At 47.9% G+C, this 23,709-nt stretch overlaps 1 protein-coding gene across 2 annotated transcripts; it reads right to left on the minus strand.

The window, feature by feature from the left end:
* Window positions 1-217: 217 nt before the first annotated feature.
* Window positions 218-16,499, minus strand: ZC3H12A (zinc finger CCCH-type containing 12A). 2 transcript variants are annotated; one of them, XM_073318031.2, is made up of 6 exons: window positions 16,378-16,499; window positions 14,138-14,746; window positions 5,813-5,952; window positions 4,397-4,631; window positions 3,475-3,581; window positions 218-3,367 (listed from the first exon to the last, which is right to left on the minus strand). In XM_073318031.2, the coding sequence occupies exons 2-6, from the start codon at window positions 14,605-14,607 to the stop codon at window positions 2,322-2,324; spliced, it is 1,998 nt and encodes a 665-aa protein (XP_073174132.2). In that variant the 5' UTR covers window positions 14,608-14,746; window positions 16,378-16,499; the 3' UTR covers window positions 218-2,321. The 2 variants fall into 2 exon arrangements, with proteins under 2 accessions (XP_073174132.2, XP_073174133.2); XM_073318032.2 differs by lacking the exon at window positions 16,378-16,499 and adding an exon at window positions 16,236-16,330.
* Window positions 16,500-23,709: the final 7,210 nt, after the last annotated feature.

Genomic DNA, 23,709 nt, shown 5'->3' on the forward strand with positions numbered 1-23,709 from the left:
CACAGACGAAACAGAGATTAAGTGATTTTCCTCAAGGTCATCCAGGGAGTCTGTGTCAGAGCTGGGAAGTGAATCCAGAGATCCCAAGTCTCAGTCCAGTGTCTTAACAGCACAGCTGCCTTTCCAGAAGTCTGTTGTGGTACACTTCTTAAAAATCCCCACCAAGCTGTAAAACAGTCTTCCCAAAAGCCATCAAAAAGAGACCCAACAACCTAGCCACGCAACCTAGCCATTTTTATTTGGGTAATGCAAGTTCTTACTTTGCCATGACATACACAGGGCTGCCTCTTCCACATGACTAGCTGACTGCGTGGACTCCAAGTGATACAGCAAGTTTCAATAACTGTCAACTTTAAGTATAAAAGTGTCTAAGATCTTTGACTGCAATAGAACAAGTATATATTGCTATTAACTCTTCCAGAAAACACCACTAACACACAATGGCTGAGTTAAGTACAGTACTAAGTAAAATAGTATCAAACAAGTTTCTGGACAATACCATTAAAAAACATCTTTCCTGTTATTTACAAATATGCAAAGTTATCAGGTTACATAAGATTAAGAAGCATTTTGCTTACTAACATGAAACATTACAGTTTTGTAATGTATCATAATTAACCAGGTATACAGGGTTTCTGTGTCCTTGTGGTTTCCATGGCACATGGTGCCAATTTGGCTAGGCCATCCACTGGAAATCTGAGTGGTAAGAACCAGCGAACAGAATAGCCTCCAACACACCACTGAGAAGTGGGGTGGCTCAGCCACATCTGTGCGCAGTTCTCCCTCTCATGGTTTGCCACTTAGAAGGACCTTGATTTAACCACAAGATGGACATAATTAAAAAAACACCGCCACACAGATACAATGTGTATCAACAAGTCAACTGCTTCTGGCCTGCAAGTGAAAGTTTCCTTTGCACCCTAATTAAAATGCTGGGACCAGAAGCAATTGCTACAGTATTTGCTTTTGTATATCTTAAAATTTTAGTTACAGTATCTACAAGTCACCAAAGATATCCTTAACCGAAACAGACTTAAGAGGGTCAATTAGTCATAAACAGAAGTGAGACCGCTTTGGAGATCTTGGGAGTCAGAAGGGTGCTTGTGGGGGTGGGGAGAGAACAATATATAGGAGTGAAAGGGTAAAGGAGTGGCAAATTCAAAGAGAAAATACTGAATATTGCCAAGAATTTGGAGGAGCCATCAAAATTGTACTGGCAAAAGGGCAGACACAAAACTTGCAAGTCCAAGTGGGACCGTAGTCACTTCATTTTACTGATCCCCACAGCTATGGTGGGGTGATGACGAAGGGGGAGCTAATATCACAGGCATTCCAGGCCTCTCCTCAGCACTATACAGATGATTCCACGGCCGGGCATAAGGGACGTGTTTTAGAAGAGCAGCACAAGCCTGCTCTTCTCTGAAGTTTGGTACAGAATGTAGTTTTGGTGGAGAAAGTGCAGGAGGCAAGGCTCCAGAGACCAGAATACAAGTCACATGGAGGTTTGGTGCAGTGCCAGGCCCTTCCAGGCAAGCAGAGATAAGATTAACTCCTCACTCTTTGGATTAGCGGGAGCCCTGCAGCAGGTGAAAGAACTGCCCTATTCACAGGGCAGCCCCACATAAGGCCAACTCATTAGGGGTGGTTAGGGCACGGAAAGGCCGTAAAAATGGTCAAGTCAGCTATTGGAATCTGCCGTCTCCTCACAAGGACAAAATGAAGATGGCTGATGGGAGTTCAAGACAAGCGACTCAGTTAAGAACTAAGGAGCAGACTGGACAATGAGCACAGACTCCAGCCTTTCCCGAGATGTAGTTACACAGACACTTATTGCAAAAGGCACCGTCTCAGAGTAACCCCACAGACCCCACTCACTCAAACGTAACTGTCAGATCTTTCTCAAAGCGCCATACATCTGACTGTGTGCTACGCCACCTCTGAATGCTGCAGGCTAATGGGAAGAACCATGGTCCGAAGTGCCCAACTGACAATTGCAGGAGCTCAATGGACAGGACATACCCACCTGCTCCTACAGGGGAATCCCTGCTCTGTGCTCCTGAGAAAGGCAAAATCCACCCCCTTTCCCCAGATTCCTGCTAATATGCCCTAGGGGAGGATGGGACAGTTTCCTCACAAGCGGTTTTGTGAGGTGCATTAGAATTGGCCACACCAGAGTACGCCATTGGCCCATTGAGTCTGGTATCCTGCCTTCATCTTGGACCTGGTGCTTCAGAGGAAGGTGAAAACCCTCACGGAGGCAGCCATGCCATTTGTGCTGTGCTGTCCACAGGAGAGACATTGCTCCCAGCACATCGACTGCCTCACATACCTGGGTTCTGAGACTTGTACGTCAGTATTTCAGCAGCTAGTCTTTGGGGATCCAAAAGCTGAGGGAAACGGCTCATCACAGCATCTACTAAATGGGGGTGGAATATGCCACAGAGTTTCACATGCACATTGGCTCGCTCCTCTGCGAAGCGGTCTGGCAGGGCCCACTGGCACTGGTCACCGTACGCTGGCCCTGGGGCTCTCGGCAATGGGTGAGGGTCTCTAATGTTGCTAGGTCGTGTTGATGTGGCAGGCATTTGGTACGGCTCAGACCAGTATTCACGAAGATGTCGGGCTGCGGTGTTATACTCATTGGGAATGCTATAATGCCCGCCACCCGCTAGATGTACGGGCACTCCATAGCCTGGGAAAGAGTGAGAGGACCTCGTGAGAGAGTTCTCAGAACTATATGGCAAGTAGCTAGTATCAGAGGAGACCGCTTTGCGAGAGCTGTGCTTATAGTGGCCAAGGGTGTCCTGCTCTACACTAGGAGAGTGCTGGTAGACAGGTCTCTGTCTGCTGCAGCTACAGACTGCCATCTGTTCGGGGTGGGAATGCTCACAGTGAGCAGAAGATCTGCAAGGCCACATCTCAGACATTTGGTTCTCAAGGGATCCAATGCCTGAGTCAAGATGCTCCTGAGAGATGTAAGAGAGAGAGTCCATATGGGGAGAAGGGGGAGGGTGCTGGTACCAGTCAGAAGATCGATAGCTGCCATTGTTAGAGGGGACACTGCCCAAGGCACAATCCCCCTGGATTAGGAGGGGACTGTCGCTAGGTTTTGCTTTTGGGGCTGAGCTTTTCCTCTCCATGGAGACCTTCTGCACAGAGCCTTTGTCGCTATCTGTGGACACAGAGCAGAGGGGCTCTGCCTGGGAAGGTCTCCTGCTCCTTTTCTCCTCTTTGGCAGTGCTGGTGGGGCTTCTGGTTGGGGATAGCCTTGCATTGGCCCGTAGTTCATCAGCTACAGAGCGCTGTGGTTGGTTGATCCTTTCAGGATGATAGAATTTACACTTAATCCCATAAGTGCATTTCTTCCCTGCAAGGAAAAGGCAGAACATAGGGTGACCTGCTGCAATTCACCAAGTGTGTACAGTTTACTCTGTACAGACACCACTGCCCCCAAGCTTATGAGGCTAGTCTTACCGTAAGGGCACTGCTGTTTCTTGTGTTCTGGCACCAAAGGTTTTTTTCTCAGGAAGTTCTCCAGGCTGGGGCCATGCCGCCCTAAGGGGTCATCTGGAGGCATAAACCTAAAAGAAGATAATGAGCATCACTCAGGAGCAGCCACTTTCCTGGGCCAAGGTTTCAGTCTCTCGGCTGCATGCGGATGAAAAGTTATTCACATCTGCCATCCCCTCCCTATGCCAGCCAAGAAACAAACCCTGGCATGGCCACAGGAGTGTCTGATTCAGACAATTCCTCTAGACCCAACAGGGTGTCACTATTTGTAAGACAAGTTTCCCTTTTAATCCTCTCTTAATGACCCATGGCAGGCTGACCTGTTTATTAGCCATACAGAGAAGGGTTGTTGCCCAACCGTACTGTTCAAGTAAACAGAGAAGGATTTGATCGAGATTGTTGCAAGAGGCTTCTTGCCCCAGGAACAGAGCAGGCTGCCTCCCCCGCATTGCTGGTCACACCAATCCTGTGCTCTGCTGTCGCACGCTGGGCCAGCTGATCATTTTCTCATTTGTAATGCAGAGGAAGCGAGTGGTCTGTACCAGTGCCAGGCCTGCCCAGGAATGTCAGCAGGGAGGAGTTCCTGGCTCCAAGCAAGCCAAGTGCAGTCAGAGCCACTCTTGGCCTTTTCTTTGTGCCCTCCCTGTGACTTGCTGCCTATTGGGAGGAGCTGTTCCACATAGGAAGCACTGAGTCACTGCCTCTCAAATACTCACTTTAAGTCATTTGCTTTACCCTGTGTTTGACACTCACCTTTCCAGCCCCTGCATGCCATCTCCTCCTAACACTGAGATGCCACTGACCTTCTATTAATCAAAGGCACACAGTACTATGGTCACTTAAAACTGCTGTATTGTTTTTAAGCAACCAGGGAACATGAACGTACTTGTCATTAACAAAGGAATACATCAGCAAGCGCTCCTCAATGAACTTCTTCCATTCGGGACGCTCATTCTGCAGGTCACGGTAAGTGTCGTTGGAAACCACGATGCCATCAGACTCATATGCCAGTTTCACAATGAAACGGTCATCATAACAGACAACGCGTTTGCCTCCAACCCGCCTGGAAGGAGTGAAGACCAGAATTTTCTTCTTTTCAAGGTCACGGAGAATGTGCTGGTCTGGAACAATCATGAAAATGTGGCATAAACACATACACAGCCTGGTATCATTTCCAGGCAACAGATGCCAAAAAAGTAAAGTGTAATGTTTACAGGCAAAAAACAAACAAACGAGCTACGAACATGCAGAGTCCAGAGTTCCAAAGGGGCACAGTGGCTACTTTGACATTTCAGTTACTCTGTGTCCTGCACAGACTGCTACTGTTAAAATCTTTCCAATTTTTCAATTTCCTCACCCACACCTCTCAGTTTAAAAGGGCACTGACCCAAACTCAATTTAACATGGACCAAGACTGTCTTCTGGCTAAGGCACTGAACTAGGACTCTGAAGATCTGGGTTCAGTCTGTGGCCCAGCCAGGAATAACTGCTGTGATCCTGGGCAAGTAACGTAGTCCCTCTGTGCCTCCAATCCCTGATCTGTCAAATGGGGACAATGATTCTTCCTTGTCTTGCACACGTTAGCTGTGCTGTCTGTGTAGTTTGTAAGCTTTGAGGCACGAACTGACTCCTCCTATGTGTTTTTACTGCACCTAGCACAGTGAGGTCCTGATTTTAGTTAGGACTTGCAGATGGTGCTGCAGTACAATGAAACTCCAGTCCCTATGTTTTCTTCAACCTATGACAAGCAGACCAATAAGGCAAGGCCAAAGCATGCCTTTGATGGAAGTGGCCAGGCTGACTTTATAGTGCTCTGGAGTATGTATGGATTTCTTTTCAGAGCTGAAATACTGACTTTGGAACAACTCAAACCTCTGTTCCTTGGAAACTCAAAACAGCAATTATCACCACCTGGACCCATCTGAATAGATCCCCAAGCTGCTTGTCTGTTAACATTTCATACAGGTGGGCTGTATGGCCATTTACAAGAGGAGAAAATGAATTCTGGAGATAAGAAAAGGTAACACACATCAAGTGAGTAAACCTCAGGAATAAGGAAGCATTTTGGAATAAAGTTAGTTATGTTCTTTGAACTCAGCTACCTTATCTGAGCAAGAACTTGCTTAGAGGAGAGGTTAGGGATTTGAAATCTCACTGGTCAGAAGTTTGGTTAAGTTTCTAGTGCTCTTATTTTCCATTTGCTACCTAGGAGCTTACTGGCCCAAAAAGGACCTTGGCAGGCTTATTAAAATGCTACAATTGGAAGCTTTAGAGATTTAGTTTTGGCTTTAGAGCTCCACACCTGTGATGGGCACATCTGGTCTTGGCTGTTCTTTTCTCCAGGATGGCACAAAGACTGTGATATCTGGGTGTCCTCTGTCCCAAAACCAGTGAACGGCCAGCAGGATACCTCGGCAGGAGAACACTTCTTTATTTCCATGGCTGCATTAAAGAGGATGGAAGAGGACCTTGTTTTCAGTATCCAGATACAATGTACTTTTGCGTATTCACAGACAGCACATGAGACAGACAGTCCAATACTAAGCAGGAAGAGCCAGTGTTTTAGACATTCTTTTCAAGGTGGTACTTTTATAGACACAGTATCCTATTAGTCAACAGCCTCTGAATTTTGTCCATTTATTGCAATGCATTAAAGAGGTTGAGGGGACCAGTAGTTCTGTCTTAAGCTATTCTAAAGCTGCAATACCCACAAATCCCCAGACGCGCAGAGCACTGACAACTTTCATCAATTTTTAGCACCTCTGAAATCGGGGCCCACTTGTTTACAATGGGGCACTCAAACCTATATTTAGACTCCTAAGTTTTGCTGGCATAGCTATGTCAGTGGGGGGGGAGAAGGGGGGCACAGGAGAGGAAAGAAGAGAAATCAAACCCATAGCTAGAGTGCTATTGGCAACCCCTCCTAGTATAAATGCAGTTATGTTGGCAGAAAAGTCCATTTGCAGTACAGCTTCATTTTGTTCGGAGAGCTGGGGTAAGCAAGCGATACCGACAAAAGGCCTCTTGCCACTACAACTTCGTTCAGGCTAGTAGGGGTCGCCAATGTAGCTAGACCAGCAAACGGTTGTAGTATAGGAGTCTCTTTCCTTTTGCTTTACTTCATACCAAAAATGTGTTCAACAAAGCTCATCTGTAAAGATGGGGAAGGACAGATCCTCTCCTCATTATACAGAGCCCAGTATGTGGAGAGACTACTTGTGACTGCACTGTGTTTATGAAATGGCAGCTTCAAACCTGAAAGCCCCGAATAAATTCTTTATATCCAGCTGGCCTGTTAGAGACAATCAAGAAAAGGAAAAATTCTACCCGAAGAAAAGGGCAGTCACAAGTATCAGAGGTTAGTTGCTTGCACAACACAATCCTTCCTAATGAACAGTCAATTAAGTCAGATCAATAAGTCTCTGGAGAGTTTCTATATAACACATGGCTGGTAATCGTTTCTTTGCAGGTTCCAGTATTCACAATGTTATCAGTGCTTATGTTGCACATTAACTAGAAATATTATCAACTGTTTCCAGGTTACTAGTTTCACAGTAGTGACAGATCAGGGCTGTAGGTGGCATTTACTTTAGGGTGACTTTCAGAGACCCTGCATGTTGCACTGAAGAGTATGAATGGGGAGTCACTTCAAGAGAATCAATTTCCCCTCACTACCCACTTAAACAAAAATTCATATTACATTTCTAAAAATATTAATATCTACAATGCAAAATAATTAGATTATGATCCATGCAAACTCAAGAATCCATCAGACTTCAAGGAACTTGCTTTATGTTTAAGCAACCCTCCCTTCAGTAGGTAAAAGATACTCTGGAAAGCTATGTTCAGAGTCAAGTATTTTTGAAACAAATAAGAACTACATTAAAGTGCATTACCAAGTTAACAAAGAAATGCAGTAGCGTATTAGCATACAAAAAGCCTGGTCTCGCATCTCTTGGGTGGTGGGAGACTACAACTGACTACCGTTGAGCCTAGTTCATTTTGTTACCCAGACTCATGTATTCCAACTGGCCAGCTTCGATCAGGCCATCTTGTGATCCACTATCACTACATACAGTCTGATCTGGGGCTCAGATACCCAAAGAAAACACGTGAAAGGCAACTGCTCATGTTGGTGTTCTCTGAAGAGCATACATGTCACTTCACTTTTCACAAGAAACAGGGTTGTAACTCTTGTATCCTTGCCAAATTCTAATTTAGGTAATTACATGGTGCCTACTTAAGTTCCCTTGCAGTTTCAGAGAACAAGATTTGTTTCCTGTCCTAAACTGTAGTGTAATGTTAACATGTGCCAATAAAGAAATGTCACATTCCACATCAGAGGCAGCTGCATTTCACTGATGAAGATATTCCCGGTTCAAAACTGCTTGAGGAACCTTCATAACAAAAGATGCTATATAAATGTAAGATAACACAAACAGGATTAGTATTTTCTGTGAGTACTGCCTGCAAGTCTTATCACAATTTTTAAAGGTGAAAGTTCTTATGTGGAAAAGCAATGGGCACCTAGTCAGGAAAAATCTGCTTATTTATATCACCACCATCGCAGGCTCAGAATGGCTTATGACAATACAAAGGTACACAGATCACAAGAAAAATGAGGAGTCCGGTGGCACCTTAATGACTAACAGATTTATTTGGGCAGAAGCTTTTGTGGGTAAAAAACCCACTTCTTCAGATGCATGGAGTGAAAATTACAGATGCAGGCATAAATATACCGACACATGAAAAGGAGAGTTACCTTACAAGTGGAGAACCAGCGCTGACATGGCCAATTCAAACAGGGTGTATATGGTACACTCCCAATAATTGATGAGGAGTTGTCAATACCAAGAGAGGGAAATTTATTTTGTAGTGAGCCAAGGTCCATACCATATTAAGTCATTCTGCAGTCTTAGAGATTGATCTGGCAAACTCTTGGCCAACCAGAGTAATGAGTACTGAGTAATCTCATTGTGTCCTCACAGTAGGCAGAGCTACACAGTCAGTCAGCGTTTGCAGTGTTGAGGCATAAAGCAGGTACAGTATACTTAAATGAAGTCAGAGATAACTGGAAAAAGCTGAAGCACAGACATGAGAGGGGGTATCTTTTTTGGTGCATGTGGGTGTACAAACATCCCCCATAAAACATACAGAAGTAAATGCTCTGTGGAAAAACTTTGGACACAACTGTCCTTGTATTAGCCATTGCATGCTATATTCCTGAACCCTGCTCTTGAGTTCTTTGGGTAACAATATCAGAAGTGCCTACCTTCAAAGAGACCGCTTGTTTCTCTGCAAAACCATTAAATGCCAGAAACCTTTACATCAATGTGAGCAATATGTAGGGTGAAAAATACCAAAGGCACTAGAGTTTTGGCCTCTGGATCCTCTTGTTAGGGTCTTATGAAGTGAAAGCAGAAGGCTCATTATCCAAATTTAGCTTTTTTGTGAGTAAAGGGAAAAAAGGCACCTATGTTCTTTCCCCAATAATAGATTTTTAAAAATGGCAAGCAACTCAATAGTGCTCCTATTACAAGCCTAAGCACGGCATTTTGTGGCTTTTGTCAGTTTAGTCGCTTTGATGCAGTAAGAGGTTTTTTTTTTTTAAGTCCCTATCAATTTGCATGAAAAAACTGAACACATGCAGCAGCCACTTTCTAAATGAAATAACTTCGGCTTGTTTTCTTCCCACCCACCGCCACAGCAACAATACACAATTTCTCCTTTGCCTTTTAGAGTACAGTACAACCTCAGAGTTATGAACACCAGAGTTACACACTGACCAGTTAACCACACACTTCATTTGGATCCGGATTTACACAATCAGGCAGCAACAGAGCCCCAAAAAAGCAAATACAGCACAGTACTGTGTTAAATGTAAATTAAAAAAATAACGGGAATGAAGCATTTTTCTTCTGCATAGTAAAGTTTCAAAGCTGTATTAAGTCAATGTTCAGTTATAAACTTTTGAAAGAACCACCAGAACGTTTTGTTCGGCGTTATAAACCACCTCTATTCCTGAGGTGTTCGTAACTCTGAGGTTCTATTGTAGAAGGGTTTAAAGAAACCCAACACAATCCAAAGTTCACTTCCCCACTGAGCAAAACTCCAGCCTAGAAATAATTTTTTAAAGCTCCTGAAACAGAGACTATATTACAACTGAAGACATGCTCAGACACAACAGCGATGGGAGTCAAATGAGTACCTGACAGGGCAGAACTTTCACTGCTGCGGGACCAAGAATTACTATTCTTTCTCCTTAAACTCCCAGCTCCAGGGTATTTTACAGATTATAGAACCATCATCATTTGAATTGGCTCTATATGGACACAGATTTGAAGTGATATTTCCATTTTATCATTATATGGAATTCTCTAGTTTAAACAAAATGGGTCCTTCATTCTGTAGGAAATAAAAAGAGAGCCAAGCTGGGGGAGCAACTTCTGTTGGTGAGACACACAAGCTTTCAAGCTACACAGAGCTCTCCTTCAGATGTCAGGAAGATACCCAGAGCATCCCAGCTAAATACAAGGTGGTACAAATTGTAACATGTTTTAAGAGACCACTCAAGGTGAAGTGAGCAATTAACAGTAGTAGGGCAAGGAAGGATCAGTGGATTATCGATTGTTATAATGAGTCAAATCCAGAATCTTTACTAAGTACATGATTTTTAGTGTCTAGTAGAGTTATGACTTTAAACTCCCATGCTTGTCTGTTGAAGGTATTGTGCAGGTTTCCACTGAGGACGAGGACTGAGAGGTCAGATATGGAGTCATTGTTTTGTGAAGAGTGCTCGTCCATGGGTGATTGGGTGTTCTTGTTTTATTTTTCTGTGAGAGTTCATTCAAAAGCATAGTGATTGTGTGGTTTCACCCACATAGTTATTGGGGCACATAGTGCACTGGGTGAGGTACACCACATGTTGTGATAAGCACGTGTGGGACCCACAGATCTTGAAAGATGTGTTGGGGGAGGGTCCTATAACTGCAGAAGTGTTATCTGCCCACTTGAATCGTCTCTTACAATGTTAACTCCTTATTCTAAACAATCTTGTTCCACCTTGTATTTAGCTGTAACACTCTGGGTATGTCTACACTGCAAAGTAAGCCCAGGCTTGAGCCTAACCCCCCTTCCATCTACATACAAATCGTGTTAATCCAGGGCTCAGACCGAGGATCCCAAGGGGTTGGAGGATATCAGTCTGAGTTAAGCCAGGACCCAGGGTTCAAGCCCTATTGCAGAAGCAGCCCCACTGGACTCATGTTCTGGGAGTATGCTACAAGTATCCCTCAGTCCCACAGGCCAACTTTATTTGCCCTCTGCAGAGTCAAGTTTTCCCACATTGCAACACGAACAAAGGGCTAGAGTGTCTACATTTTGGGAGTGTGCAGGATATGAGTGGTTGGACTCAGACCTATGTACTGCAGGGTAGATGCCAGAGCCCCAGGTTAGGATCCAGGGTTCAGTAATTCCTAACCTGGAGTTACAAATGAGTGTAGACTCTCAAGCTGTAGATTAACAAACCCAGGGTCTGCTAACTTGAGTTCTATTAACCCTAGGCTTACATTGCAGTGTAGACCTACCCTTTGAGTACCTTTCCCAGACCTGAAGAAGAGCTCTATGTAAGCTCAAAGCTTGTCTTGTTCACCAACAGAAGTTGATCCAATAAAAGATATTACTTCACCCACTTGGTCTCTCTAATCTCCTGGGACCAACATGGATACAACTATACCGCAAACAGGAAAAAAAATTAGTTTTACTGCACGTACGATTTAAGCCACAGACCAATTTCAGACTGTTGCAAGGTCTATTTGGATATGGAGATAAACAGGGGGAACTGAAGATCTCCCCCCCCCCCCCCAATTATTCAAAACAAATGCATAAGCTTACTGTACCCCAGGGACAGCTTCCAGGCGGCAGGGCTATCTTTAAAACTTCCTTGAGAAGGTTTTAAAATAGTAAGCTCCCAAAATTCAGTTAGCTTACATCAGTGGCCAGAGGAAAAATACCCAAAAAGGAGTTTTTACAAAACCAATAGAGTTGAAAGATACCCAAACATTTACCACCACAGTTCCTGAAAGATTAAATGAAAAACATGCATTCAGGTTTCTGGAGTCCCAGCTAACAAGTCAGAGTCCGCAATGAAAACGGTCAAACGGGCTGATCTGATTTGGCAACTACTGAGAAATTCCCTTAGAAGGAAGTAGAAGCTAATTTCCACTGAGATTTGCATATGATGTTGAGAGCTGTACAGGGAGGCCTGCTGCTCATTGTGCAAGTGAATCAGCAGGGAACATCATACACCATTAATACAGGAAGTTTCAGAATGGAATTCCCCTCCTGGTAAACAGCTTCAAAATAACCCACACCAGTCAACTGCCTGCTTTGCAAACATTAAACTGCGTTCCAGCTGCGGTATTGCTACATCCTGATAGGAATCAGAGGAGAAATATTCTTCCTCTAAATGGCAGCTGAAGATCAAGTGTTCCAACACAGACATTTCCAGATGGACAGATTCTGTCCTGCCAAGTTTTCTCAAATATATCGTAACAAATATTTTGACGAGCAGAATCAAACAGTATTTGCTTTGGAATCATTCACCCTAAAGTTCAGTCATAACAAGTGGCACATTTCTAATGGAGAGAAAAGCACGGTTAAGGCAACAAGGCAGGCATAAACCTGGATATGTAAATTAGCTACTCCCCTGAAGAAGAGGCAACTACAGGCATGATACTGAAAAAAACCCACCAAGTCATACTTATGCTGGATGCCTTACCCCTTGGAATGTGTTTCAACTCCTCCTTCCTCAACACGGCTCCCTAATGCAGAAGGCCCAACCCCTCTGGTGGTCTAGAAATCCCACTAACTCTGAAATGGACAAGTGGGCCAATTCTTTTCTGCAGTTATTTCATGCAATACAAGTGAGGAAGAGAATCTTTCTCCACAGTCCCAAATCAAGAAGACTAGTCACCGCACACCTGGTCTGCCCATGACCACATCTGCCAGGCACTCGCCTTTGCTTGAGGTGGCTTGATGGAAGAGTATTCAGGGGTAAGAGGTCACTGTAGCCTAATACTTTGTCTGCATGCACTAAAATTCAGAGTTAAAGGTTTCTGCAATAAAATTAACACTACCCACTAGCACATCTCTTAAAATAAGGTCTTTTCTCCCATGAACACACTATGCTGGGAAATGCAGCTTTGTTGGAGAAACAATTATTAATGGAAAGGGGCCAATCTCTCTCCTACACACAATTCCAGGTTAAGTCCACTGGCTATAAAGTCTGGTAAGTCAGTGTGAACATCAGAGCGCAAACACAATATTTCCTGATCATACCGGCTAAATTGGGCCTTGGCCCTCGGATCTGTTATACGGTCAAGAGATAGGGTGTTCCCCTTCCTTCCTCATACAGTCTTACTCAGCCATACTGCCAATCATGACTTGGGGAAAAAAACCCACACCTGTAAGGCACTCTCCATAAAGGACTTTCTTCTGCCCTAGGTAAATCCTCTAGAGTAGCTCTGTGTGCACTGACATGTATCTTCTCATTATAAGAGAGATTAAGACAATCAAATATAAACTGAAGGAAACTTGTATTTAAACTGAAGTGGCGGAATCAGATTTGAAGTCCAAGCGTACTACCCTCTGGCCAACTGGTTCCATAGGACTTGATTTTTTTTTTTAAATCTAGAGGTAAGTATACTGTATGTGCAAAAAGAATTCACTAAAGGGGAACCTTCCTCATATCCTCCCACTTCTCCCCCCAAAAATCCACTTTACCATTCTTAGGGGGCAAAACGAGGCTGAAAACTTTTAATCCAGCCTGGGCCAGTACTGAATCTGTCCAGTACACATGACAGATCTCTTGATCAGATTGCCTATGAAAAGAGGGCAGGCTCTCTCAACAGAAGGTATGAGAGATTTGCAGATACGTCATCATCTTGCCTCCATGTTCACAGCTGTCAATGATGCTGCAGAACTGGTGTACCAGTGTCATTCTAAACTGGAAATCTGTCCCTCTTTTCTTCCACCCAATCTGCAGATCTGCCATGAGATTTAACCAGAAAGTTGTGGAAACTAGACCAGAGAGGCCGCTTTACTCAAAGCTACAGCCTCTTCTAATTAACCCTGAAAAAATTATTTGTTGAGCAACTTCCTGCTTTTGGAGCTTACGTACAGTAATTAGGTAACAGGACTACACATCGGGGATTTCACTTCTGCTTGCTAGTTTAAATACAAAAACTTTAGCATTTCATATGAAACAAGTCCAAAATTCCCACTGGGCATAGAAGTCCCCATCATTCGCACCCTAGTGGGACATGGCAGACAAACCAAGGACTGAATGGGCCATTAAGACAGACTGAACCTCACATTTGTAGATGTTGCCCTTCGAGGTGAAGGAATGAGACAGGTTGGTGAGACTGCTCTACCAAAGCCCAGCCTGGCCTCACCTTTGTGGAGAGCTTGGATGCCTCCAGAGTTTTTAATCTAGTACCTTTCATAAGCACTAAACTCCCCAAAACCAAAAACCTTACGAAATGTAAAGGAATTACTTTATAATTTAATCTGATGCCAACTATACTAAAATTAAAGATGCTTCTCCCACTTAAGGGGACCAACCTACCTCATTGCCACATTGCTTCCATCAATAACAATGGGTTTTAAATTACTGCCTTCCTTCTCCTCCAATGGCGGCACAGGTGGAGGGGTTTTGTTGGCAACTCCCCCACGGGGTATCAATGGAGCTTCTACGGCCTCCTGTGGGGGGTCGGTAGTCTCTCGGTCAGCAGCTGCAGCACCATGCTTCACAAGCTCCCCAAGGACAGTATTGGTGTCAGCGTTTGAGCCCAGTTTTTGGAGAACGATATAGATCTCTTCTGACGAGTAGCCCAGTTTGCGGAAGAAGTCCACTTTCATTTGCATCTCAGCACTGTCCATGAGGTCCTGCTCCGAAATCCTGAGCCTTTCCTGTGCTGCCCGGGGTACCACATCCACCATGCTGAATGGCTCACACTCTGTAGGGCTCTGGCCCTTCGCAGGAAGCACACAGTTCAAGTTCAGGTGATCGTTTTCAGATGTATCTCTGGAGCTCATGCTTTTGTCAACCTGAGCAACTTAATGTTTGCCAGCTGGAAACATCTCACTCCAGCTGGGAAAACCCAGAGCAGAAGGAATACTGTCCAAGTTCATAATTTTCCTGGGGCAAGTTCTGTTTTTCATTCACACACCGTATCTGTGAATCAATATAGTGATTGTTAACTCCTAAAGACTTGATCTAAAATAAAGGAAATTCAGGAACTGTTTTCACACTAACATTCTTCAAATTCTTCTCTGTGGCTCAGCTACTCAAGAACTCTGGAAATTCTTTTATTGATACTTCATGTTTATGTTTCCAAAGCACATCACAAGAATTGAGAAATCTTTAGAAATCCCATCCCCCAACAACCTTGTTAACATGCAGATTGTTTGCACTAAATTTAATTCAGTGTTTGTCAAAATAGGGCATCACCTTCCTATAGCACATCAGAGGCACTTGTTCTTCCCCCCCACTGAATGCATCCAATGAAGTGAGCTGTAGCTCACGAAAGTTTATGCTCCAAGTTTATGCTCTGATTCACATTAGTTCTGAAATTTTCTGTGTTACCAACTCCAAGTATTCAAAAATTATGAGACTCACTTAAACTCCTAAAAGAAAAGGAGGACTTGTGGCACCTTAAAGACTAGCCAATTTATTTGAGCATGAGCTTTCGTGAGCTACAGCTCACTTCATCGGATGCATTCAGTTTTCCACTGAATGAAAACTGAATGCATCCGATGAAGTGAGCTGTCGCTCACGAAAGCTCATGCTCAAATAAATTGGTTAGTCTCTAAGGTGCCACAAGTCCTCCTTTTCTTTTTGCGAACACAGACTAACACGGCTGCTCCTCTGAAACTTGTTAAAATGGTCACCTCTGCCATGGCTTTCGTAATAAGGATCCTGGGATGTGCCACATCATTCTCAGCACATAAATAGCACTTTTCACCTTCAAAGTGCCCTACAAACGTTAGCTGAGTAAGCCCCACAAACATCCCTATGAGGTAGGGTCAGTTATTAACCCTTGCACAGATGGGAAAACCAAGGCTAAGCAGCTGGTGCGAAGTCACGGCGTGAGGGCCAACGACAGACGTGTAACTGGGACACAGATTCCCGGTCCTGGGCTCAGGCCACGCAACCCCCCCTCGTCCGGCCACTATGACAGGAGCCAAAACGCAGTCTCGGGGTACCAGGATAGCGCACCTGTGCTCAGCCGTGGCCTCAAGCTTTGGTGGAAAGAGCACGTTTCCACGTTTCCACGTTTCCACCTACTCTCAGCTCCTTCCTTCAGGCCTGGGCATTCCCTGCTCCAGGGACAGACACGGCTCCCGCCCCGGGGTCCCTAACCGAAACCCTGCGGTTCTGCCCCTCGCCCGGCCAGCACGGTGCGGCAAACGGGGCCCCGGGCCGGGGAAAGCTGGGTTTTCGGCCCCACTCTGCCAGGGGCCCGCGGCGCCACCTTGGGCAAAAGGCACCTCCCCTCCGGGCCCCTGCCTCGCCCTGGCTCTGCGTTTCGGCAGCGGGCTCTGTGGGGGCAGGGAATGGGGGGGCGGGGGGGGGTGCCGTGGCTCGCACAAGGGGGGCCCCGATCCCGGGGGGGGGCAGAAGAACAAGGAATAAAGCAGGGATGCGCCCCGCGCCCCCTTACCGCGAATAGGGGGCAGCCCGCGCCCCCCCGGCTGTACCCCCCCCTCCGGGGCCACCCGCCGCTTTGGGGGAGGAACGGGGCCGCCCCCCCCAGCCGGCCCGGCCCGGCCCGGCCCGGCCCGGCCCGACTCGACTCGACTCACCGGCCTGGGCGCCGCGCGCCGCCGAGGGTCCATGGGCGGCGGGGCCGGGCGCGCTGGGCCGGGGCCGCCGCTTTATACCTGGGCCGGGCCCGGCAGGTGGCAACGCGGAAGCGGGGCGGGGAGGAGCCGCGGCCGTTTCCTCATCCGCCGCGCCCGGCCTGGCAGGGCCCGCCCCGCGCCCGGCCCCCGCGCCCCGTGTGGGGCGTGGCGGAGCCCCCCTCTTCCCAGGCGGAGCGAGGGCGGGGTACACGGCACCCCTTCCCTCAGGGATCCCGCTTCCCCCCCCCAAACAGAGGGGCAGGAGCCCCCCTTCCCCCAGGGGGAGCGAGGGCGGGGTACACGGCACCCCTTCCCTCAGGGATCCCGCTCCCCCCCCAAACAGAGGGGCAGGAGCCCCCCTTCCCCCAGGGGGAGCGAGGGCGGGGTACACGGCACCCCTTCCCTCAGGGATCCCGCTCCCCCCCCAAACAGAGGGGCAGGAGCCCCCCTTCCCCCAGGCGGAGCGAGGGCGGGGTACACGGCACCCCTTCCCTCAGGGATCCCGCTCCCCCCCCCAAACAGAGGGGCAGGAGCCCCCCTTCCCCCAGGGGGAGCGAGGGCGGGGTACACGGCACCCCTTCTCTCAGGGATCCCGCTCCCCCCCCAAACAGAGGGGCAGGAGCCCCCCTTCCCCCAGGGGGAGCGAGGGCGGGGTACATGGCACCCCTTCCCTCAGGGATCCCGCTTCCCCCCCCAAACAGAGGGGCAGGAGCCCCCCTTCCCCCAGGGGGAGCGAGGGCGGGGTACACGGCACCCCTTCCCTCAGGGATCCCGCTTCCCCCCCCCAAACAGAGGGGCAGGAGCCCCCCTTCCCCCAGGGGGAGCGAGGGCGGGGTACACGGCACCCCTTCCCTCAGGGATCCCGCTTCCCCCCCCCCAAACAGAGGGGCAGGAGCCCCCCTTCCCCCAGGCGGAGCGAGGGCGGGGTACATGGCACCCCTTCCCTCAGGGATCCCGCTCCCCCCCCCAAACAGAGGGGCAGGAGCCCCCCTTCCCCCAGGCGGAGCGAGGGCAGGGTACACGGCACCCCTTCCCTCAGGGATCCCGCTCCCCCCCCCAAACAGAGGGGCAGGAGCCCCCCTTCCCCCAGGCGGAGCGAGGGCGGGGTACACGGCACCCCTTCCCTCAGGGATCCCGCTCCCCCCCCAAACAGAGGGGCAGGAGCCCCCCTTCCCCCAGGGGGAGCGAGGGCGGGGTACACGGCACCCCTTCTCTCAGGGATCCCGCTTCCCTCGCCCCCAACAGTGGGGCAGGAGCCCCCCTTCCCCCAGGGGGAGCGAGGGCGGGGTACATGGCACCCCTTCCCTCAGGGATCCCGCTCCCCCCCCAAACAGAGGGGCAGGAGCCCCCCTTCCCCCAGGGGGAGCGAGGGCGGGGTACATGGCACCCCTTCCCTCAGGGATCCCGCTCCCCCCCCAAACAGAGGGGCAGGAGCCCCCCTTCCCCCAGGGGGAGCGAGGGCGGGGTACACGGCACCCCTTCCCTCAGGGATCCCGCTCTCCCCCCCCCCAAACAGAGGGGCAGGAGCCCCCCTTCCCCCAGGGGGAGCGAGGGCGGGGTACATGGCACCCCTTCCCTCAGACCCATTGAAATGGGGTGGGGGTACAGGGATCCCGCTTCCCCTGCCCCAAACAGTGGGGCAGGAGCCCCCCTTTCCCCAGGCAGAGCGAGGGCGGGGTACATGGCACCCCTATGGGGTGGGGGCACAGGGATCCCGCTTCCCCCCACGCATCGGGGCAGGGTACAGGGGGGCCTCTCCTCCCCTTGTGTTTTAGGGCTGAGCTGGGACCGACAGCCAGGTGCTGTGTGTCCCCAAAGCTGCCACTCCTGGGCAGCGAGGGGCAGAGGTGCTGGAACTAGGGGGGGGCTCCTGCACCCCCTGGCTTGAAGTGGTTTCCATTATATCCAGGGTTCACAGTTTGGTTCAATGGCTCTCAGCACCCCCACTATACAAATGGTTCCAGCGCCCCTGGCGAGGGGGGAACCCTGCTGGCCCCACGGCCGTGGCCCAGTCACTCCCTGGCTGGCCCCGTTCTCCCCAGAGAGGGTCATGGCTCCTTGTACTGGCGGCTGCTGTGGTTTGATTTATTTGATTTATTTCTCCCCCCTATTTGGGGTGTATCTTAAAACCCCTGCCCCAGGGAGTTGTACACTGCTGAGAGCCCAATTTACATGGGCGAAAGATGTTTCTAGCTCTCATGATTGCAGAGAAGAGTATGGAAATGTGACCCATGTGCACCTCAAAGGCTCAGACACCAGCAGGCCAAGTAATATGACAACCCCCCAGCATGAATACTTTTGAAAGTCTCAGGAGTTTAAGTTTCAGACTAGCAGCCATGTTAGTCTGTATTCGCAAAAAGAAAAGGAGGACTTGTGGCACCTTAGAGACTAACCAATTTATTTGAGCATAAGCTTTCGTGAGCGACAGCTCACTTCATCGGATGCATTCAGTGGAAAATTGAATGCATCCAATGAAGTGAGCTGTAGCTCACGAAAGCTTATGCTCAAATAAATTGGTTAGTCTCTAAGGTGCCACAAGTCCTCCTTTTCTTTTAGGAGTTTAAGTGAGTCTCATAATTTTTGAATACTTGGAGTTGGTAACACAGAAAATTTCAGAACTAATGTGAGTCAGAGCTGCTGGGCTCTGGGCCTGGGGAAGGTAGCCGACTTGATCAGGTGCCTCACTTTAGGCTGCCACATTTGTGGGAGAGGGGCAGGGAGCAGTATTTTCAAATCAGAGACAGAGCTGGCTCTTCCTGGTGCTGTGTGATCTTCCACAGGTGTTTTTCCAGCAAGCTGTGCAGATTTAAATCCTAAAGCTACAGGGACCCATCTGTTGTTTTGGCATGTATTATTCTGCCAATCCTACATTAGACTTCCTTTTGCTCCATCACCTATTCCTTGTTCTTCATCTATAGTTTAGTGATAATTACTTCAAGGTATTTGAGTTTTTCAGCCCATTTTTGGGGTTTTGTTGTCTCCGTATCTGAGATAACTAAGTGCTTTACATTTCTCTGCTGCCTCTCCTTTCCTGCCCATTTTTCTACATTTTTATGCAGTTGCTGTGTTCTTACTCTCAGACACCTGATGAAATGAGCTGTAGCTCACGAAAGCTTATGCACAAATAAATTTGTTAGTCTCTAAGGTACCGCAAGTCCTCCTTTTCTTTTTGCGAATACAGACTACACGGCTGCTCCTCTGAAACCTGTCAGACACCTGAGTCTCTTCAAAGTTTTCATATTTACATAATATGGCACAGGTTCTGGAAGCCACTGATTATAATTTACCCTGCTGAGCTGGTGCTATTACTTCTATACAGTACAATGCAGCCAGCTAAGGAAAACTACAGTTATGATAGAGCATTTTAGACATGTCCACGACCAAATGGTTCAGTTCCACAAGAAGTTCATTTAGAAATCACAGCAAGAGTGAGAAAGGGGGCAATTTCATGTCCTATATCCATCCTTGATAGTTCATGAAATTCCATTTTAGTGATAATAAAAAGCCAATGCTTTTCAAAATAAGTGCACAATGCTCTTTAGATTTGTTTGTGCATTTTAAAACTTGCATTAGTAATTCATTTATTTTTAGATTTTTTATGTGTGCTATACAAGTATGTGATTTTTGGAAGGTGGAAAGAAGGGAGTATGGAATATTGTTTAAGAAAGAAGGTCACTATCATATTTGCTTGATATTTTCCCCTTTCATTGCCTTGGTCTCTTTCCAGTACCTGACTAAGGTATTTATTTGTAGAATAATCACAGTTGATGAAGAAACCGGTCTTTTTCTGAGAGCACCTGGTTTTTATGCAAATCATTTTACAATAAGGAAGATTTGCATCAACAAGTGTATTCATTAGCCAGAGTAACTCTTCTTCCTGGTGTCCTTTAAGGACAGCCTTTGTCTAGATTTTGCTGTTTGAGAGCCATTGCTGTTTTACCTGGCTGCTTTTGTATTGGTAGAAACAGCAAAAGCCACAGCTGACAATTTGGTTGGGATGTGTAGCCAATGATTTTAGTATCTATGGTGGTGTAATACCACATTACAAAATTCACTTTAAATAAAATAAAAGGCTACAGCTGAGAAAACCCTTTTGTCTGGTAATTTTCAGACATGTGGCCAGTTGGTAACATTCTGAGTTTAATAACTTAAGAGATAAATTTTAAGAAGAGCTGCAGGCCTGGCCATTTCCCCACCCTGATGCAAATTGCAAATTAGAGCGTGTATTATTACAATTTATCAAAGTACTCAAAAGTTTGCTAGGCACCTCCCAAAATAAAGAGCACATGCCTTCTTTATGTATAATAAAGATGAAAAAACATTAAAAAGTCAATTTCCTCCCCTCTGTGTCCTTTAAAGGTTAGGCTCCTTCAGACTGTACCCTAAGGAAATTGAGCAAACAGCACCCCCTGCTGGCAAGCAGAGGGGAAGAACAAGTTGAGAGTGTTGTGCGTAGTTTGCTTTTCTGTTTTTGTTTTTTGCAACTATTTGGATTTCAAACACTTCCCAGAGTTAGATGATAAATAAAAAGAGGGAGAGAGAAATTAAAAGAGGGCAAAGCTGTTTCTTTTGTGAGATTTGATACAAGATAGAGACGTGATGAGGCAGCAAGACTGCTCCAGAGAGCAACCTGCAATGCTGAGATTGTGTGGAGGAAGCTAGTCTGGGAGGAGGAGGAGGAGGAGAGTCCATGAGCTTGGCTGGCCAGTAATGGATGGTTTCAAGAACGAAGCCAATCCTGAAATTAGGGTTACCATATTTGAACATTCAAAAAAGAGGACGCTCCACGGGGGGAGGTATTTGCTCGTGACCCCCCGCTCCTGGCCCTGCCCCAACTCCACCCCTTCCCCAAAGTCTGCCCCAACTCCACCCCCTCCCTGCCCCATTGGATCCCGCCTGCTGCTGGCTCCCTCGCCGCTCGCCTCTTCACCCTCCCCGCCCACCACTTGCCTCCTCACCCACCCGCCTGCCAGCCAGTGGCTCCCTTGCCGCTTGGTGAACACCCGCTCGCCTACTAACCCCCCCACCCACTGCTGGCTCACCGCTCGCCTGCTCAGCCCTCCTGCCGCAGGTCCCTCTGGCTCCTAGGATTGGGGCAGCCGAGCTCTGTGCTCCCGTTGGCCGGGAAAAGCGCGAGTGGGAGCTGCCGGAGCCACGGAGCGGGGCTTGCAGGCGCTGGCAACGCGCAGAGAGCCCTTCACCCCCCCCCCCACCGCCAACCTGACCCTAAGAGCCAGAGGGACCTGCCGGGGGGTGAGGTGGGGAGTCCCAGCGGTGCTTACCTGGAGCTGCTCCCGGGAAGCATCAGGCAGGTCCCCCTGGCCCTTCCTAGGGTTGGGTCGGGGGTGGTGGAGGGCTCTCTGCCTGCTGCCGGTGCCTGCAAGCCTCGCCCCCGCAGCTCTGATTGGGCAGGAGGGAGCCAGTGCAGCACGCAGAGACCCCCTCCACCTTTGTGCCTAGGGGCCGCCCACACTGCAGGCTCCTGCCAGCGGGCGGGCGCCGGGAGCTGCCCCAGGAAGCGCCGCCAGCCCCGGGACTTTTGCGGTGAGGTGAGCGGTCCCCGATATCGGGACAAAGGGCGTCCCGACCGATGTGGCAAAGTCCTGGACGTTTTAGATATTTAAAAATTCCTCCCGGATGGCGATTTAAGAACTAAAAAGCCGGACCTGTCTGGGAAAATACGGTCGTATGGTAACCCTACTGAAATGAATAGGAAGCCATTGAAAAAAAAAGGCTGAAACTAAGGTCAAATTGTAAACAAATGACCTAATCTGGATTGTATCATGTTACTTTCACCCAATGCAGAATTTAGGTTTATGTATTTTTGCTTCCACTGAAGCTTATGGCCTCTGGAAGCAAGTTTCCTAGAAAACAGCCTATGTGAGAGGTTTCAGGTCACAGAGCTGGAGCTCTTGACTTAGGCAGAACAGTGATGGCAGCATGCGCGTACCTGTTCGTTGGTTCAAGAACAAACAAGAGGAGTTCTCATTTTCCTGTCCATATCCTGGACCTTTTGCAGTAGGGCCGTGTATACTGGTGAGGCAGAATGCACATTGCTCTGCTGCTGAGCAGAGGCACTCTCCCCTCTTTTTCCAGTGTGTGTGTGCACCTCTAGCTGACAGGTAACCTCTCTCATTGAGTAAATGGCATCCAGGGCAGTTGCAAGTTAATTAGGGCTGGTTTCTAGTTCCTGTCTTTGCGTATTTACATTCACAAGAAAGGATGTATGGAAATCCCCTCTGCAGAATGCATATGTACAGGCCTTTCCTGATAAAGAGCTTCCTGTGAGTGATGGCAGCTGGGTAGGCAAAGCTAGACACCACATCACACAGTTTATTAAGATGACTCTACTCTGGATGGCAGCTGTAGCTAGCCACACATTTCACTCTCTTTTTAACCTCTGGCAATAAAGGAGTAGATTCTGCTCTCCACAAGCACACTGAGTAGCACCTTACTCCCAGAGTACTCCTGCCAGAGTAAGGTCTTAGTGGAGTTATTATTCCAGAATAAAGTCACTTTTATTCAGAATAGAGTGTCCACACAGGTTTCAGAGTAGCAGCCGCGTTAGTTTGTATTCGCAAAAAGAAAAGGAGGACTTGTGGCATCTTAGAGACTAGCCAATTTATTTGAGCATAAGCTTTCATGAGCTACAGCTCACTTCATCGGATGCATAAAGTGGAAAAAAAGTGTCCACATAAAGTGGACATAAAGTGTCCACACAGAGAACTAGGCCAGAATAGCTATAATGGAATAGTTTATTCCACGGTAGCTATACCAGTTAGTTTAGCTGGCTAGGCAAAACCTTAGGTACTACTCAGGACTGTATAGCAAACTCTGGGCCTGAGAATGACAAGTGTTACATTGCAGAAGTGCTGACTTACTTCCTCGGAGCAACAGCCCTTTCAATAACACCTTATGTTATTTCAAGTGTGCTTACTCGAGGAATTAAGCCATCATCTCATCGACTCATTGACTTTAAGGTCAGAAGGGACCATTATGATCGTCCAGCCTGACCTCCTGCACAACGCAGGCCACAGAATCTCACTCATCCACTCCTGTAACAAACCCCTGACCTATGTCTAAGCTACTGAAGTCCTCAAATCGTGGTTTAAAGACTTCAAGGTGCAGAGAATCCTCCAGCAAGTGACCCGTGCCCCACGCTGCAGAGGAAGGTGAAAAACCCTCAGGACCTCTGCCAATCTGCCCTGGAGGAAAATTCCTTCCCGACCCCAAATATGGCGATCAGCTAAACTCTGAGCATGTGGGCAGACTCGCCAACCAGACACCCAGGAA

The sequence above is a fragment of the Lepidochelys kempii genome, chromosome 19, assembly GCF_965140285.1.
Source record: "Lepidochelys kempii isolate rLepKem1 chromosome 19, rLepKem1.hap1, whole genome shotgun sequence".
Taxonomy (NCBI): Eukaryota; Metazoa; Chordata; order Testudines; family Cheloniidae; genus Lepidochelys; species Lepidochelys kempii.

Excerpts from the sequence above, each read along its gene's own strand:
- ZC3H12A (XM_073318031.2), bottom strand. The coding sequence starts at position 14,607 with ATGAGCTCCAGAGATACATCTGAAAACGATCACCTGAACTTGAACTGT. Across the intron at positions 5,953-14,137 it reads GGAAGCAATGTGGCAATGAG|CCATGGAAATAAAGAAGTGT; the intron begins GTAGGTTGGTCC and ends TCTTTAATGCAG. Across the intron at positions 4,632-5,812 it reads ACCAGATGTGCCCATCACAG|ACCAGCACATTCTCCGTGAC; the intron begins GTGTGGAGCTCT and ends TGATTGTTCCAG.